This window comes from Lissotriton helveticus, chromosome 3_1 (assembly GCF_964261635.1).
Source record: "Lissotriton helveticus chromosome 3_1, aLisHel1.1, whole genome shotgun sequence".
In the NCBI taxonomy this organism is placed as follows: Eukaryota; Metazoa; Chordata; class Amphibia; order Caudata; family Salamandridae; genus Lissotriton; species Lissotriton helveticus.
In genome coordinates, this window is record NC_136061.1 from 753111572 (window position 1) to 753130031 (window position 18460).

The window sequence follows — 18460 nt, forward strand, 5'->3', positions numbered from 1 at the left end:
GTTAGTTTGTTGTCCTCCTCAGACTCAATTCCTTGACTCTGGATCAGACCTTCTCAGGTGATTTTCAGTCTGTCTCACGGGAACCTGAAGTCCGCCCAACACCTTAAGAGGATTGTAGATGTCCTTCACGTAGGTAATGCTTCACTCTTTAACATGGTGTAAATAGGCTTTGTAAGTCTGAAGCTACTTGATGTAGGAGCGGCGCTTGAATGTAGAGGAGGGAGTTTATGTATCGTCTCCACAAAGCCAATTCCTGTAAAATAAAATCAATCCTTTGTGAAACTATCAAATGCAGTATCCTATTTGCATGCAGGTCGTGTACCCTTCAACTTACCTGAACACGCTGAGCTGCGAAAAAGATTCTAATCTAACGGTATCTATAGGAGAGCCTTGTAGGCTAAAGATGGCTTTATACCAACTGACTATCATATCCTAAGGCTTACTTCACCAACTCAATGTGCTGGGAAAATATACCAATGAGCCCTTTAAAGGACAACTTTTAAGAGCTACTCCTGCTCAAATAAAGGGAGATTGTTGCACGGGGATCAGCAAAGTAATTTATCTAGTGGATCAACAAAGCAAGCTGCCTCATTGATGTAACCTATTTTGGTACACTTGTCATTTTTTCACTCCAGTATATAATTAACAAACTGATCCTTTTTTTTTCTTTTCAGCATACTAAACAAGCTTGTCCCTGAGAAGTTCGACAAGCTATGCCTTGAGCTCCTCAATGTCGGCATAGATACTAAGCTCCTCCTTAAAGGGGTGATACTTCTGGTAAGTTGATCTTATTTCTTCAGGTGCTGTCTGTTTTTCATATTGTGTTCATTTTAGGCAGTCTATATTTAGGTCCTGACTCTTGCCCTATTAAGTTTTGTGTGTGCCACTTTAGGTGATTTTTGTGGTGGTAATTGGTGTGCTAGGACAGTGTTGAAAATGATTGGAGTAGGAATTGAGCACCTTTATGGCCTCTATGCTGTACTATTCTTTAACAGGATCAAGACTCAACGCAAGCGCCATACACTGTATGTATGCATTTGATGGCCTTGTAAGATAAGGTGCTAAAAGTATTCCTTTCACCAGGAAACTTGCCTAAAGTGAAAGATTTGTGGGGGGCAAATGTGTTAAGCATCAAGTACTATAGTTATCTAAAATTGAGAACTATGGCTTGATCCAGTCCAAATATTTTTCCTTGAAAGTCCTTGTTTGTATTGTGCCTCATAACCATTTTACGGGAATCTTTGTCTGTAAAAGTGCAAAACATCTGACTCATTGCATCAGGCTGTCATGGGAAAGACCGGTCTGCTTAAAGTCTTCATTTCTAAGTAATGGATTTTTCAGATGCATGTTCAAATGTTTCCGCACCTCAGCCTGAGAATTCTCAGGTTATTGATGTCGAGAGCAGATTTCGGCTCGCCTTAATCAAGCTGCTATGATTTTCTAGTGCAGGCTATAAAGTTACAAATCTGCCATTAGGCGGATTCACCCTTGAAGCTTCCCATTTGGGGTGAACACAAGTGGCTTCCTGTAGGAGGGAGGTGACCCCTTCCTGGCCTGCAATCCCGCAAACTCCAGAAGAACAATTTGGCACGTCTCTCATGGAGGGCAGGAAGAGGTCTTGTGGAACAGGCTCGTGCTAAAACTGCACATTGCCACACATTACATTAATTTCGACCTGATTTAAAAGTCTGGCTTAATGTCATGAGTTGTTTGATACCTTGGAATGCCTACTTTGGTCCCATAGTTCCGGAGTTAACACTGCTGAGCGTGCAACACTGTACCTGCCAATTTGGAGACCTATTCTTCCTACAGGAAATACAAAGTTAATGTCCTGCCTGTGTCATATGCCAGAGAGGTGACTTGGACACATGTCCAGGGGAAGCTTTGCCATTTCATTCAATGGCAAAGTTGGGCTAGCCGTGCATGACTGTTCTGCTAGTCTGCAGTGGCATACTCCGTGCTATGCAGTCTCTAACCTACATGCCCTGGTACCAGAGTACCATTTACTTGCATGTAAGTCTGCCATTTCCCATTGGGTACGGCCAATTTGACATAGGGTCCGAGTACTGGCACAGAGGTCTGGCGAGCAAGCCTCTGTACACTCAGATGCGAAAAACTAGCTATATCAGTTGAAAAACTTGCGGGGTGACCATACATAGAGGCATTTCCTGATCAGATATGACCTGATGTAGCTCGATATTCCTGTTCTTGTGTTTGGAAAAGCGCAGAGGAAATCAAAATAAGGGTTATAGCTATCCTGAAAAGTTAAATAAGCATCCCCTGCACTGATAGCTGCCCCAGTGAATGGACATTCTGTCCAAGATTCCTGGCCTGATGTAATTCAAGCATGTGATCTGTGAAAGATACAAATGACAGGATAACTCCAAGTAAGTTCTATTTTCTTGTGGACGAGACACCAAGTAGTTAACAAGAGCGTTGTAGGCTTTGTACTTATTTTTTGCCAGAAAAGCCATTCCATTTTTCAAGTTAGATAATATAAAAATATATATAGATATGCACATGGTTTGTAGCTATGGATGTGGGTGTATGTAATGTGTGTATATATGTATATATGCCTGCTAAAGCATAAAGTTGCATTTGTTTACTTGCCGCACTGCTGCGGACATGCTGCCTCGTAAAAGTTAAGATTTTGCAAAAAGCGTGCAAATCCTGAATGACAGTAAAAAAGTTTCCTTAATTAGAAAATACGAGCATCCAAGTAAGGTGGAGGAATTGCATTTCCTGTCTGTTTTGTGTATTTGGCTATGTTCTGCTTTACGATAGTTTTTAAAGTATAATTTTCAAAAGCATGTACCTATTTTTATTAGATTGTAGACAAAGCCCTTGAAGAGCCCAAGTATAGCTCAATATATGCGCAACTATGTCTGAGGTTAGCGGAAGATGCTCCTAACTTTGATGGCCCACCACCAGAGGGTCAGCCACAGAAGCAAAGCACAGTAAGTTTTGTAGTTCACATTACCAGCAACCATTTTAAATTCACAATTTATTGGCTTCATTGGATGCTAACAATATTGTCTGCACCCTTCCACAGACATTCAGGCGCCTATTAATTTCAAAACTACAAGATGAATTTGAAAATCGCTCCAGAAATGTGGACGGTAAGATGAGATTTCAGTTTTGAATTTCTACCATCTGTTAATGTTCCCATGTAACTGTTCTTTTGTTTCACCCATAGTCTATGACAAGAATGACACCCCTCTCCTTCCCGAGGAAGAGGAACAAAGAAACATTGCTAAAATCAAGATGCTGGGCAACATCAAATTCATTGGTGAACTTGGGAAGCTTGATCTTATTCATGAATCTATCCTTCATAAGTGCATCAAAACAGTAAGTTTCTTAGGGCACGTTCACTATTTCATTCCACACAGCCATGGCTTTTGAAATGCACAGCAGCTCAGTATCGAATTTTGTGACAGAAGCCTCTGAGTTCATCATAAGGTTGTGACTTTATTGGCATTAGTAGGTATTATGATTCGTTTTCGATTCGTTTAAATTTTTGTGGCAACAAATAGTTGTTGCTTCCTGCAACTGGGGTAACTCCTGTAACAGGTGCTAGGGGCCTCCTACTGATGAATGAACAGAGATGAGCGATCCCAGACTTTGTTGCACATCAGTGTACTCTGTGCAGCAGTCTTGCACCATGCATATCAGTCATGTTAGCAAAGTGCCCAAGATAGCCTGCGTGGTATGTAAGGCCAAAATAAACTCAAAATTAACGTGTGGTATTTAGTGGAAGGAAGCCAGCAGTAGAATCTACACTGAACGTGTGGGTTGTTTTAATATTTAAATTGCAGTTTTTGCGGTCTTTGTTTTGTAGGCTGGAGCCTGGTGCTAGATTTACATGTTCTTTAGGCATACAAGTAGCAGTGCAGTTCTGCACCAAACTCATTCAGATTGGTTTACTTTTACAGTGATTCATATTTTGGGTCTTCCTTGATGTACATAAACACTGAATATTTAGTCACAAAGTCTGTGTTGAGCTGAACATAAGGGTTTTTTTCTGGAGTTGTTGGGCGGTCACTGGCTATGAAGTGTGCATTTATGTAGTGCTTTCTCCTATTTATATTTTCCTGTAGGGTCAGGGCAGTAATTTTGACAGCGTTCGACTGGCTTAAAATTCTGTTGAATAACCAAGATACTCCTATTGTAGACTTTATTGCTTGCTTTTGTATCTTAGCCTGATTTCAGAAGGTGAAAGGATTATAAACGGTCAGTACGATACAATTCATCTCGTTCATGTCTGTAACTAAAGAAGTTCTGTCCACTTAACCCCCCTGGATTTTTTGCTTTTGGACTGTCTAGTTTTGGACTCTGCTGTGGAAGAACAGTTGCTCTTTACATGTGTATAAAGACATCAGTGATATGGATAATTCATGTTTAGTCTGTGTGAGCAGGATATCTGCATAAAGGCAGATATTTCTATTTCTGGAGTTTCAATGCTTCTGTATGTCATGATTGTCCTGTATCTGCAGAAAACCATCCGAATAGTGTAGGAAGAAATGGAGTGTGCCTCAATTCTTCTTTCTGGACAGGTTGCCACCCAATTTGCAATCCGAGTTGTGCAGCCATCAGAATTTGATAGTCTTTTGAAAGTCCAGCATTTTCCATAGTCTGGGAAAGATACCTCTTTCACCAGGGATTCTGTTAGTGACCCAGCTATTCCTTAACCATTCAATGTTTATGGATGACATGGCAGAATCCCCCATTGTCTCAAGTAGATCTCCATCTCTACGGGCCTATATCTTTTGAAGATTTTTCGTGTGCTGGAGTTGCCCCTTCTGACACCAGTGCTTTGAAACAAATCCCTTTTCTGCACCCCTTCTCAAGCAGGAAATTTGCATGGGACAAATGGGATGGTCCAGAAACTCCTGGAGGTATACTGGTTTTGAGGACCGGGCATCATGAAGAGATATTTAATTATTTAGAGGTTTTATATAGCGCTGGCTGGACCCAGGGGTATGAGAGCGCTTTACATTTTGAGACCAGGTCAGTAAGACATGGGTCATACATAGCATAAATGAGTATAAACAACACCTAAGTCTCCGCCAGACATATGGGAAATAAGAACACCGAAAAGTGGGAGATGTGGTAATCAAAAATAACCAGGCATACATTGAAAAGAGAGCTGGAAAATTGCAGAGGAGGATAGGGAGGTTGGTGGTCAGATTGGGTTTGTAAGGACGAGAGCAGGAGGGGCAGAAATGAGGGCAGAGTGAGGGCAGAGGGAGGACAAGGGAAGGGGGGGGGTGCAGGGAGGAGTGAAGGTGGTAAACAGGGAGGTGGAAGTGACTAGGAGGAAGGGCGAAGTAAGGCTGAAAAGAAGGGAGGGCGGATGTATCTGAGTTCGGACAGATGCGGCCAGTGGAAGATAGCAGATATGGATTATGGTCCCCAATATTTATTGAGGAGATGTAGTTTGAGTTCTTTTTTGATGCAAGGGTAGGAAGGGTTGCAACGAAGATCAGTTGGAAGGGCATTCCAAATGCATGGAGCGTTGCCGGAAAAGGACCGGGACTGGGTGGTTTTCTTTTTTTTGAAGGGGGGGGGGATAAGAAGGAGGGTGTTTGTGCTTCTCAAGGAACGGGAGCAACCGGCTTTTGTGAGTTTGTTAGCGAGGTAGGTCGGTGTATTCTGATGGAGAATTTTGTGTGTAATGCAGGCTGTTTTGTACGTGGATCTACCTTCAATGGGGAGCCATTTAAGGGTAGGGGAGATGTGGTCGAATCGCTTGCAGTCTGAGGTAAGCCTAGCTGCCAGGTACAGCACAGATTTAAGCGGTGCGAGGTGGATCTTGGGAATTCCGGTGAGAATGGCATTGCCATAGTCTATGCGAGAAAGAACAAGGGATTGGACTGCTAGTTTGAAATCATCGATAAAGATGAAGGGCTTGATTTTCTTAAGGTGGCGGAAAGTGAAGAGGGCTCACTATAGATATACATGCAGAATGATAGTGGTGATTGACATAACCTCATCAGAACAAATTGCTCACTTTAAAATGGCTGGTCGGAATGCAGTAGTGTAGGTGGGATCAGTGGTGAGCTATACTCTCCCAGAAAACTAGTCTTGCACTAGTGTTGCCTCTAAGTGCCTCACAATATTTCACCTCAGCCTTCAGATGCACAATGACTGATTATTGAATGGGAAAATGTGTTTAATCTAGCATACTACAGTTCAAGAAGTGAGCAGTGTCTGTTAAAGAAAAAAGTTCTAGTAGAAATATATTTGGAACAAGAAAATAAACTGTTAAAGTGTCTTCAGATGAGTCTTTTTCAGGTTGGCGTTTTAACTTTTAATCACATGGTGCAATTACTATTTTAGCTTTTGGAAAAGAAGAAGAGAGTTCAACTTAAAGATATGGGAGAGGATTTGGAGTGTCTCTGTCAGATAATGAGAACTGTGGGTCCTAGACTAGACCATGCAAAAGCCAAGGTATGTGTTTATTTGCTTTTTATTATTGGGCTTCTTGTTGCCTTGATTGGCCTCTACTGTATAGTTGCTTGTTTTTGTGGATGTCTGTTATGGTAAGATCCCAGATGTGAAGATTCTGATTCAGTATGTTCTCTATGTTCAGATATGTATGGGAGGGTGCAGGTGAGCAGTTAATACTCGTATGGTGGAGCTGCCAACTTTAACATTTGCCTTGAATGTAACGGGAAGGCATTTCACGAGGGTGGGTGAGTGAGCCTTCTCTACCATTCTAGTGCTGTCAAAGGACACTGTCTGCTTGTTTATCACCACACGGGTTAGTAGTTAAAGCTCGGTCATCTTGGTATTTGTAGGCAATACAGAGCCCCCCCATTGCTACCACTCAACCTTTTTTCATACAAAGTTCACAGAACAAGTCACTGCCTATGCCTAAATCACTGGCTGCTTTGGGCGCTACAGCTTCACATGCCTTAGAATACAGTGTGCACTGTATTGCAGGGTTTACCTCGGACTTGATGCTCAACAGAGGTTCGTCCTCTTTCCAAGCATGTATTTAAAATTTCTTGTGGAGTGAATATTGACACTAGAATCTAAAGCATTACTTTTAACCGTGAAAGTTAATGCAGTAGGTAGGCTCTCTCCACTCAGAATTCTTGGGCCAGATGTGCAGACTTGGCTACGCTACTTATCCAATCTTCAGATTGAGAAGCTTAATGCATGAATTTGCTAACCATGTCTGCTTAGACAGGAGGAGGAGGTAAAAGTAAAGCAATATTTGTAAAATGTGTTGCTATAGTTGTACTACATACTCTTGTCTTCGAGTGTTTGGTTCCTGACGTTTGCTCGTTTTACTTGGTAGGTCTTACGAGTCATGTGATGCACTGTCTTCGCACTTAGCTGGCAATGTGCATGTGAATAAACTCATGTCAGCTTGTTTTCCCCCCTCCATCTGGGTCGGATGTGTACCAGTGGTGCTCCTAGATTTTTATTGCGCCCCTTCGTCTGTGACATACTTCAGAGACAAACCAAGTCTACAACCCTGGACTCTGGTCTGCACAGGTCAAAGGCATCTAAGACTTAGAGGCCTTGGTCTGCGGGCATCGCCTCTGCACAGTGGAAGTCTGAAGATCCAGAAGGTTCTATGCCCCTAAACTCTAAAGGCGATTTTGTGACTGAGGCAAAAACACTCAAACGTTCAACTCAAACTGCCATCAGTGCCAAAGACTGATGGCCAGTTCGAACTCTGAGCGAATCATTCTACAAAGGTTTGAGTAGAAGAGGAACAATGAGAGGCAGGAAAGAGTATTCACCCATCACCCAGACAGGACGTTTAGACTAGGCTGCCTCCGCTTTTCTGCTAAGCCTTCCAAAAAAACAACTAAACTTCATACCTGGTCTCTAGCCCCTTGTATTGTAAATCTCTCATTGGTGTACATGCGTTGTGTGGTCATTGCTTAGGAGATCCGCTCTAAACCTAATCTTTATGAAAATATCTAAAAACCCACTTTTTCCAATAATTCCTGTGCTTGGTAGCTTACCTCTCTCAGCACTTGGAAACCTACAGATATTTGCCTTCTCTACAAAACTGAAAATCAAATGGACTTCCTCGGAACCCTCAGACTGCCTTAGGACAGAAGGAAACATAAGAGGCAAACCCGAGCGTCAGAAACATAGGTTCTGGGACACTAGCCTTATCCCCTGCACTGAACTATTCATCCAGTAATACCTTATTGATCACCACTGCTTCCACACTTGCCAGAGAGCCCCACACCCTTTGTACGAGCCTGGCAGCCCTTTGGCCCAGCTGACCCTTTCTAGGTACAACCTCAACCAGAGCTCACAGATGACTGACCTTGATTACCCTGGATCAAGCTCTTGCGCAAAACCAACCTATCTCGAAGACTGGTATCGCTAGATGAATATTCCAGTGCATTTGAACTTGCTATATTGAAGCCAAGAGCATTTCCGGTTGCCCTGAGTGTGCGCACAGTACATGCAAAAATCCCATCAGCAGATATGTATAGCAGCTACTTGGTCAGCTCCACACATTTCTGCTAAGCACTATTGTGGGGATCATAGCCTGGCCCACTGGAATTATCTGGCATGAGAGGACCAAATTATGCTGCAGGGTTGCCTAATGTCTGTGGCAAGAAAAGGCAATTATGCGTAATAATGAGACACATTCTGTGATTGTGTTGCTTCATTATTTCATTTTTTACAAATGGTCAGTTTGGGCAAATATTTAACCTCCTTAGTACCAGTTTAACAACCAAATGCAAAGATGACTAACCTTTGGGAAAGGCCTTTCACTGTTGCCACATTTTTAGTAACTTTTGACCCTGTTGTGCAGGGAAGACTTTTTTTTTGTGGCTAAAATCTGCAGATTATGCTGCCGATCGATTTACGAGACAAATCCTTAATTATACTGTAAACGATGCAAAATTACTTAATTCCTGTGTCGCTGATAATAGCCAAACGGCAATCCATGGTTGGCCAGTCTTAAAGACCTTATTTCAGACATGTACATCATCCACTCGCTAGTCACAGCTTGTAGGAGGTGCTGCTTTCGGTCTGTCCAGCGCATGCATATCTACAGCAACTGTTCGTAGCATATTGTGCTATAGTCGCATGAGCCCATCCTCCTCTCCTGAAGCATGTGGCTTTAGTTATAGACCTTATTCATACCCTTTTTACAGTGTACAGGTGCACTATAATACCTTCGCTTGACACTCCATAGAACTCACCCGATGTAACCTTGCTAGCTAAGGAAGGAGATGCAGTGCATCCTGTGACACTTCTAAACTGAACACTAGATGGCAGGAATACACAGCATGTAAATCTACAGCAGTACACGCTATGAACAGATGCTTATAGGTAAGGCTCCCTGTTTTCCGTTTTTTAGGTCTCGGCCTAGCGTACAGTGTCACACAGCTGAGATTCAATGTTTTCCTATAGTGGGGCTTGAACCCGCCCTTCTTCTCCATTGGCTGGCTTCCTAAACTGAGGCCAGCCATTGGAGGAGAGGGGCGTCACTCCGTTCAAGCCTTGTCTTTTTGGGATAGAGGGGTGTGTTTTGGCTGTTCTTTCTCTCCCTGACGTCCTCGGGAGAGAGCAGCCCCTCATCACGCTGCCTGCACGCCCAAGTCAGCTCTATGATTGGTGTTCCTTATTGACCAATCAGAGGGCCGACTTGGGCGTACAGGCAGCGTGAGCATTTCTGCCCGACAGCCGCCGGAAGAAGTCTGCTCAGAATCCTGTAATTCTGGGCAAATTACTTAATCTCCTCGCTCCTACCAAAAATGAATGTGTACGTGTATAAGGGAACTGTTGCTCATGTAAAGCACTCCAATACCTTGCGGTCGTGTTCGCCGCTCTCCTGCCCCTCGTTCGTTGTGCTTGCTCTCCTGCCCCCTCGTTCGTTGTGCTTGCTCCCCTGCCCCCTCGTTCGTTGTGCTTGCTCCCCTGCCCCCTCGTTCGTTGTGCTTGCTCCCCTGCCCCCTCGTTCGTTGTGCTTGCTCCCCTGCCCCCTCGTTCGTTGTGCTTGCTCCCCTGCCCCCTCGTTCGTTGTGCTTGCTCCCCTGCCCCCTCGTTCGTTGTGCTTGCTCTCCTGCCCCCTCGTTGCTTGTGCTTGCTCTCCTGCCCCGCTATTGGCATTGTACATGACTGCCATGTGTTTGTTTTAAAAACATAAATAAAAATGTCATGAGCAATGCCAAAAGCTCTAACTTTAAGAATGCCGAGACCATTGCATTGTAAATGCTTGTTACTGATTGTGACGATGTGACAATGTCAGCTTAATTTTTCCACAAACCCCAAAATAAATCTGGATAAAAACATAAAATTTGCAAAAAATAAATATGGATAAATACAGACTGAAATGGCAAAAAAATAGATACCATGAAACCGGGAGCCCTTATAGGTTAAGTAATATTTTCTTTCACTGGCTTTGTAAACCACTTTTTCACCACAAAGCTTTAGCTGCTTTAAAAATAGACTTTGATTTGTTCTTACTGTAATTGTTGCTCACGGAGAAATTCACATCTCCATAGTTGTGCGTTACAGTTGTGTAAAGAGTGGACTGTTCTGTGAAGGCTCAACTAAGGTATGTACAACTGATAGATTTAAAGTGAATATAGAAAGTTACGGAGCTGCATTACATATGCTTGTCCTTTGCAATTACAATGCGCTCTGGTCTGTTAAAAGCATGTGCTCATAGCAATACCTGTGGCTTTGAACGATTGAGAATCTACTAACCAAATGTTAAAACTGTTGCAGAATGCGTTGCAGCTAAGCTTTTTTTTGCCTATATTCATTTTATGCTTTTAGCCTACATTAAGTTCTTGGAATTAACAACGATTTCTCATTTCTAGTCCTTAATGGATCAGTACTTTGCACGTATGCGCGCCTTGATGTCCAGTAAGGAATTGCCAGCAAGAATTCGCTTTCTGCTGCAGGTAAGCTAGTTTGTCAATGTTTAACCCTTTACTTGAAAGGCAGCAAATGGATATTCAATGTACAACACTCTTTTTCAGGATACTGTGGAGTTGCGGGGAAATCGTTGGACTCCTCGAAAAGCTTTCATAGACAATGGACCAAAGACTATCAATCAAGTCCGTCAAGAGGCTTCAAAAGTGAGTCTTGTTTTCAGAACTACCACATTATGTGGGTAAATAGTCCAGTGCAGCCACCATGTATTTTGTAGTAATGATAATCCAAACGTGTGTCCTATTGTAACTGGTGCCACAATTATAGTTACTCTTCCTGTACAGCATCTGGTTCCCTTTTATTCCTGGTGTTTGTTCATTCAAGTAAAAGTTGCATTATACCAACCCTAAGCAGAATTGCCACAGCTGATCAACCAGGCATTTTGGGTAGGGTACCAGCAGCAATGCAATTTAAAAGGTCATATGTATGTAGTACCTCCACCTGAATAATGAAATAACAGCCAAAGCATTATGTGCTCTCTGGCACAGAGGTCATAACCAAAAACACGAGGAAGCTACCCCAATAGGTTATACAGGGAGGGGGTAAGTGCAGACTTAAAAAACAACCTTATCCCTGTCAATTCTTATTATGCATTCAGTAGTTACTATACCAAAAGTACAAGTCACCTGTTTAGTTGTTACAGCGGACTCACTAAGCATTTGGGCAGAAGACAGGCAGGCAGACTTAAACATCAAGTTTTGGGTCACTATACATATTACAATCACTTCCAGTTATATTTAAAAACTTTTTATTCATAAAAATGATTCTTGAACCTGGGAGCTCCCTAATGGTTCCAATCTAATCCACAGTTAAAAAAGCACTTTAATACACTTGATACAAAAATCCTTTCAACAATTTAAAAACAGCCGACGCGGCGTTTCGTTGTGCATTCTTTTCCACCTTCATCAGGACTACAATCTAGAAGTGAAAAACAATTCTTTTAGCTTACATATATTGGTTACAGACCCTATTTTGTTTTCTGCCTATACATTTTTTGCTATTGTAGTTTAGCCCACGGTCATTGTTTATCTAGCTCATAGCTATAAGTGCCTCTTTGTATTATATAGGTAGAGGTATATTCTCAGTTTATAAGGTTTTAACAGTTTCACCCTGTGAGAAGTTGGCCTGATGTGCAGTGTTCACTATTCTAGTGATCACTATATATCAGTCCAAACAACCCTTATTGATTGGTTGTAAGTCAACCTTATAGACCAGCTATCCTAGTAGCATGGATACGAGCAGTCTAAGGCTAAGACTCTAGAGGGCGTGTTAAGCCAGCTGTTTTACCATCACATTACCCCTTGAACACCCAGTGAAAGGACACCACACAAGTGTTATGAAAATAAACAATGTATTTATTAGAATCACAACAACCCTGTACTCTTTATGAGGACAGGGTGCTAAGCACACAACAAAACTCTTACGAAAATACTTAAGTTAGCACGTTATACACAAATGCCCGAGGGGCACGAAAAACCATATACGCTAAAAGTGGAATGCGAATTACTAGCAGGTAAGTAACAGTTCTAATAGGCTTTGGAATCGCTAGGACTGGACTAGGGAATCGTTAGATTTCTACTAGGAGACCCAGGGGACTCTGGTGCAGAGTGTGCACTCTCACGCGGGATGCGGGACAAAGTCTATGGAGGCTAGTAAAGGCAAAGTTAGTGTTCACGGGCGAACCCGACCTGGTAGGGAGAAAACGACAGTGGATCCTGACCCTTGGATAGTGAGGCTATGCTGGGACACCGGAGTGCCGAAGTTACCTAGCCCAGGGGCTGCAGCTGCATAGGTCTGAAAAGACGTCGGGGATCTCGTTGCCGGACCAGGAGCCTGGAAGGAAGAAGTTGCTGGCAGGCGACCAGTGAAGAAAAGTTCGATGGATCCAAGCCTGGATCAAGGAAGAAGAAAACCTGAAAGCAGAGGGGACCAAGTTCTTGAATCACTAGCCAGTGATTAAGTGGGCACCAGGATGGCACCGGGCGAAGTCACCGCAGTCAGGAGAGTGGGCGCTGCTGGGCTCTGCAGTCTCTCGGACCAGGAGGCGTTGTCGGCGACCAGGATGGAGGGGCGAGCTGTCCCACGAAGGATGAAGTCGTCGGCGTCGAAGTTACCCAGGATTGGGCAACAAGCCTTGGCTAATTCAAGCCCACGCGGTGGACTCAAAATGGCGTCTTGAGTGGACCAGGAGGGTCCGGGGTGCTCCTCTTCTGGAAGGGAGCAAGGGCCAGTCTGGAGCAACCAGACCAGCAGCAGAAATGTCGTCGGGCGTCGTCAGGAAGGCCACAAGCCAACGGGCTAGTAGCCAAACAACGCGGTGAGCAGCGGAAAGCAGAAGGGCCCCACGCAGATCGTGGAGATGCTGGGGGGCTGCTCTTCGGTGCTGGAGCTGCTCAGGGTGGGGGCTTCTCGGACCCCAAAGCACTCACCAGGAATTCACTCGGCGGGCTTGCTGGAAAGAAGTCGTGCAGTCTTGCAGATGGCCGGTCCCTTGAGGTCTCGTCGCACCCACGGTTCTCAGCTGGGCTGTAGAGGTGGGTAGAGGTCAGAGGTGCCAGGGAAGCCGGTTCTCGTCGAGCTGGGCAGTCGGATTCCGGAGGAAGGACTTACAGCAGACCGCAGTGTTCTTTAGATGGTGCCTGCGGATGCAGGGTGACTACTCCTTAGCCACAAGGGAGAAATCTTAGGAAGAAGTCTTGAGTTCCTTTCGTAGAAAGTAGTTTCAGGATTCAAAGATGATCTGATTTGGAAGGGGGCCAGTCTCTACCTTTATCCTGTAAAAAGGGGCTGGCACGCGACTAAGTCCTGCCCTATGGGTGGGACTAGGAGGGGGGTGGTTACACCCACTTCCTTGGCGGGCTTTTCCCCAGCACAGGGTCTGGAGTGACCCTGGAACTGGTTCCAGCCAGCCTATGCACAGTGAGCACCGGGGTGCCACGTGCAGTCACCTTCCTCTAAAGCCCTGCCTACCTACAATACACAAAACCCTGTCTGGGACGGTGCTGGCACCGCCCCTGGCAGGAAACCCTTTGTCCTTATCTCCTGCTCTGGGAGGACTCCCAGCAGCAGGAGGGCAGACTTGTGTCTCGGTGGCAGCATCCATTTTGTGGATGCTAAGGCTCTGTCTGACTTTTAACCGGGTTACAGGTTACAGGCATGTCGTGTCCCTCTAGAAGGGTGGAATGCTAACCCCGTCGCCAGAATTGGCGAGGGGTTAGTATTCCAATTCGTATGACACCTTACTCGACATGTTTTGATAAAGCGATACCAGAGTTGGCACATAACCGCGAGGATTATAATGCACTTAAGAGTATATGGTATGCGATATCATGGAAACGGCTAAGGGATGGATCCCGAAAGCCGCAGACAGGCTCAGCTCATGCCAGAGCACCATCTCACACGATTCCAAGCACTCTGCCTTCAGGATTGTTAAGGCCTGCCATAGGAGTGACTGATAGGAGATCTGTGTGTCCATTTTAGGGTTAGATATAGGTATACTATATCTAAAGCAAAGGGTGATTACACCACCTTGCCCCAGCTGTCAAGCAGCCAGTTGTGTCAGATTTGGATGGCCAGCCAGGGGTGGCATAATACATGCTGCAGCCCCTGGTAGGCCCTGGGTACACCTATGCCCTGGGTACCTAAGGTACACTGTACAGGGACTGGTAAGGTGACTCTGTATCCAATTTAGATAGGTACCTAAGGTACATGGAATCCATTTTACAGAGAGAGCAGTAGGCCTGGGGTCCTGAATAGCAGGGCCCCAGGTCAACTAAGTCAGAAAACCAGCAAAACACCAGGCAAAAAGTTGGGGGCAACCATAGTCAGGGGTCAACCTTCCTACACACCCTGCTAGAGCATTATTGGTAGAATCTGTATTCCTACCTTATTCACTCTAGTGGGCTATGTCTTGTTACTTTCATAGTCCTGGATGCCCTTCAATAATTCACTTCCTGATGCTGTGAAAGTCAATGCCTTTAGAGTAAGGGCAGATAAAAACAGATATATATAAATTAAAAAAATATTCGTTCTGAATTTAAGATCACCAACCAAGGTAGCCCACTCTTAATTTATTACCTTATTTTGTGGGACTGCACTTCTTAGTATACGTTGGAGCCACCGTACTATCGTTTGTTGATAATCTGTCCGGTCAACTGCAAACGTTAAAGAGATTATGAAATGATTTTCTGTCTCGTATTCCCTGTTATGTACTCTTAATTACTAGTGGGTGTCATTATTTGCAGAATGGTTGTGTCCGGTTGGTATTTTCTTTTTTTGATCAATTTCGATATAGAGATGGTCTATTCATCAATTTAGACTTCGGTCTCTGAAAATATAGAGTAATGACGGTGATTCAGACTTTTAATTCTCCCCATGGTCATACACATATAGTGTCTTATTATTTTTCATTGTCGCTCCTCCTATTTGTGATTAGCAGTCTGGTTAAACATGCTACTCTTGCTCGTCATTATATTAAGAAGACGGATATTGCCTAAATATGCAATCCGCTTGTTGTTTTTTTAAAGACTAACCATTTCACATGATAGCACGGTATTTTTCAGGTCTCGAAATATTTGTCCAGTCAAACAATATCGTTACTCCCTTATATACTGACATCGATATTGTATGTTCGAGGCATATGGGCTGCAGATGGTACATTTATGAATAGATCGCCATCTGGTGTTGGGCTCGGATGATTGCACTTTGTTTTTCTTCTGGAGAAGTCTTTGTCGTCATAGGTGACTCCTCCTCTCGGTGTTAGTGCGCATGGGCATCGGCTCCATCCTTAGATTGTTTTTTTCCGCCATCGGGTTCGGATGAGGATCGAAGCGCTCCGGACCGACTTCAACAAAGAAGGTTATAACCGGCGCGTATTCCTTTCCAAATCGACGGTATCGTTATCGAACGCGACTTCACTCCATACCGACGCGATTCGAAGGACGACGACTACGAGAAACTCGACGTAGTCCAGCCCGGGGTCCATGGAAAGGACTCCATTCAAAAAATGTCCAACGTGTGGTGCTAAGTTCCCACACAAGGACCTACACGAAGTGTGCAACCTCTGCTTGTCCCCTGAACACGAATCCAGGGACTGTGAGGCCTGTGCAGCGTTCTCGTCAAAGTCGACGATTAGAAACCGTCGAGCCCGAAGACACGAGGTATCGAGAATGCAGTCACAAGCAATCCCGGAGCTGTTCGAGGACCAGCAACCAGAAGAGGAGGAAGAAGAGGCCGACGAGGCGGGGTCAGAAGCGGACGAGTCCGACGTCGAGGAAATCGACGTCCAACAAACCGTGAGTGACGACGTCCCTTTACCGAAAAACAGACCCCGCACGGTGTCGACCCCGCCCTCGAGCCCGGTCAGACAACCGAAAAAAGTTTCCAACGCCCCGCCTTCGAGCCCGGCAACGAAACAGAAACCGAAACACTCGGTCCCCCATCATAGTGGTTCCGGTTCCGATAAACCAACCACATCGACACCGAAGCACCAGGTCAAGGAAAGCTCGAAGTCGAAGCAGTCCATGTCGACACCGAAGCACGCTTCGGCGCCGAAAACACCCTCGACACCGGGGACATCTTCGATACCGAAGAAGTCGGATCCGAACAAAACTTCGGCACCGAAAATACAAATGGACATTTCAAAGAAAAGACACCTTTCGGAACCGAAAACTGCGGTACCGACACAGGAACACGGAACGGATCCTAAACAAAAGACTTTGTTTATTGACCCAAAGACTGGCAAGGTAGTCACAGAGCTACCTAAAAAGAGGAAACATGAACATTTGGACGACAAGGCTCATCCAAAGAAGAGAACAATATTGCCTAGAACTCACAGCTACCCCACCAAACATCCCCCCCAAACAGCGTCCAATGAAACAAGATCACCTGACACTGTTAAAACAGGAAGTAATATCACTGCTAGAAAAGCATGCCATAGAGAAGGTTCCACAGCACCAACAGGGAACAGGAGTATACTCCCTATACTTCCTAATCCCCAAAAAGGACGGGTCTCTAAGGCCAATACTGGACCCAAGACCTCTCAACGCATACATAAATTCGGAACATTTCCACATGGTCACGCTCCAACAAGTACTTCCTTTACTGAAGAAAGGGGACTTTCTTTCTACACTGGATCTAAAAGACGCTTACTTTCATATCCCTATTCACAAAGCCCACAGGAAATACCTCAGGTTTGTGGTAGAAGGACAACATTATCAGTTCAAAGTCCTCCCATTTGGTGTCACGACGGCACCAAGGGTGTTCACAAAATGCCTGGCAGTGGTAGCAGCTCACCTAAGAAGACAACAAATTCATGTCTTCCCATACTTGGACGACTGGCTAATAAAAGCCAGGTCGCAAGAGGAGTGTCTGCAACACACACAAGACAATTCAGCTACTACACCAGCTAGGGTTCACGGTGAACTACACAAAGTCACACCTACAACCAAACAAAGTTCAACAATATCTGGGGGCTACCATAGACACAGAAAAAGCCAAAGTGTACCCCAACCCAATAAGAGTCCAAGCAATGCTTACAATCATTCAGAGATTTCAGCCACAACACTCACTAACAGCAAGACTGTTCATGCAGCTACTAGGCATGATGTCATCCTGCATACTGCTAATACCATATGCAAAACTACAAATGCGTCCGCTACAAGAATGCTTAGCGACACAGTGGAATCGGCTCAAGGACAGATTACGGATCTGGTGTTGGTAGACGACCGCACACACCGCTCTCTGAAGTGGTGGAACAGAACAAACATTACCAAGGGGCGGTCGTTCCTAGAGCCAATTCCACAGCTGACAATAACAGCAGACGCATCGCTCACCGGATGGGGAGCACATATGGACAAATACACAGTACAAGGAAGGTGGAGTGTGCAGGAAAAAACACTGCACATCAACTATCTAGAACTACTGGCAGTGTTTCTAGCATTGAAAGCCTTTCAGATACATGTTATCCACAAAGCAGTCCTGATCAGAACAGACAACATGACAGCAATGTATTATATTCAAAAACAGGGGGGGACGCACTCTCTCCAATTATCCAGACTAGCACAGGAGATTTGGAGATGGGCCATTCCTCAAAACATCTATCTGTTAGCCGAACACCTACCAGGAGTTCAAAACCAGATAGCAGACATCTTAAGCAGACAGTCGGAACAAATACACGAATGGGAACTGCACCAACAAATACTGCAGCCATTCTTCCAAAGATGGGGACAACCAGAGATCGACCTATTTGCCACTCATCAGAACGCAAAATGCCAAAGCTTCGCGTCCAGGTACCCACATCACCTGTCGCAGGGCAATGCGTTATGGATAAATTGGTCCAACAAATTTGCATACGCTTTTCCCCCTCTCCCACTAATCCCATTAGTGGTCAGGAAACTGCAACAACATTCAATGACCATGATACTAGTAGCACCCACGTGGGCAAGACAGCCGTGGTTCACCACGCTCCTGCAACTCTCACAAGTGCCACATCAAAAGCTACGAATTCTACCCATGCACCTTACACAGA

At 44.7% G+C, this 18460-nt stretch overlaps 1 protein-coding gene across 3 annotated transcripts in view; it reads left to right on the forward strand.

Annotated features, from left to right (window-relative positions):
* EIF4G2 (eukaryotic translation initiation factor 4 gamma 2) overlaps positions 1–18460 on the forward strand; it is a 216676-nt gene that overhangs the window by 28220 nt on the left and 169996 nt on the right. For all 3 annotated transcript variants that reach the window (XM_078680943.1, XM_078680944.1, XM_078680941.1), the window contains 7 exons: positions 675–777; positions 2829–2957; positions 3053–3119; positions 3197–3348; positions 6340–6450; positions 10818–10901; positions 10980–11078. In XM_078680943.1, the coding sequence (XP_078537069.1) occupies positions 675–777; positions 2829–2957; positions 3053–3119; positions 3197–3348; positions 6340–6450; positions 10818–10901; positions 10980–11078 (745 nt within the window). The remainder of the gene's footprint in view (positions 1–674; positions 778–2828; positions 2958–3052; positions 3120–3196; positions 3349–6339; positions 6451–10817; positions 10902–10979; positions 11079–18460) is intronic.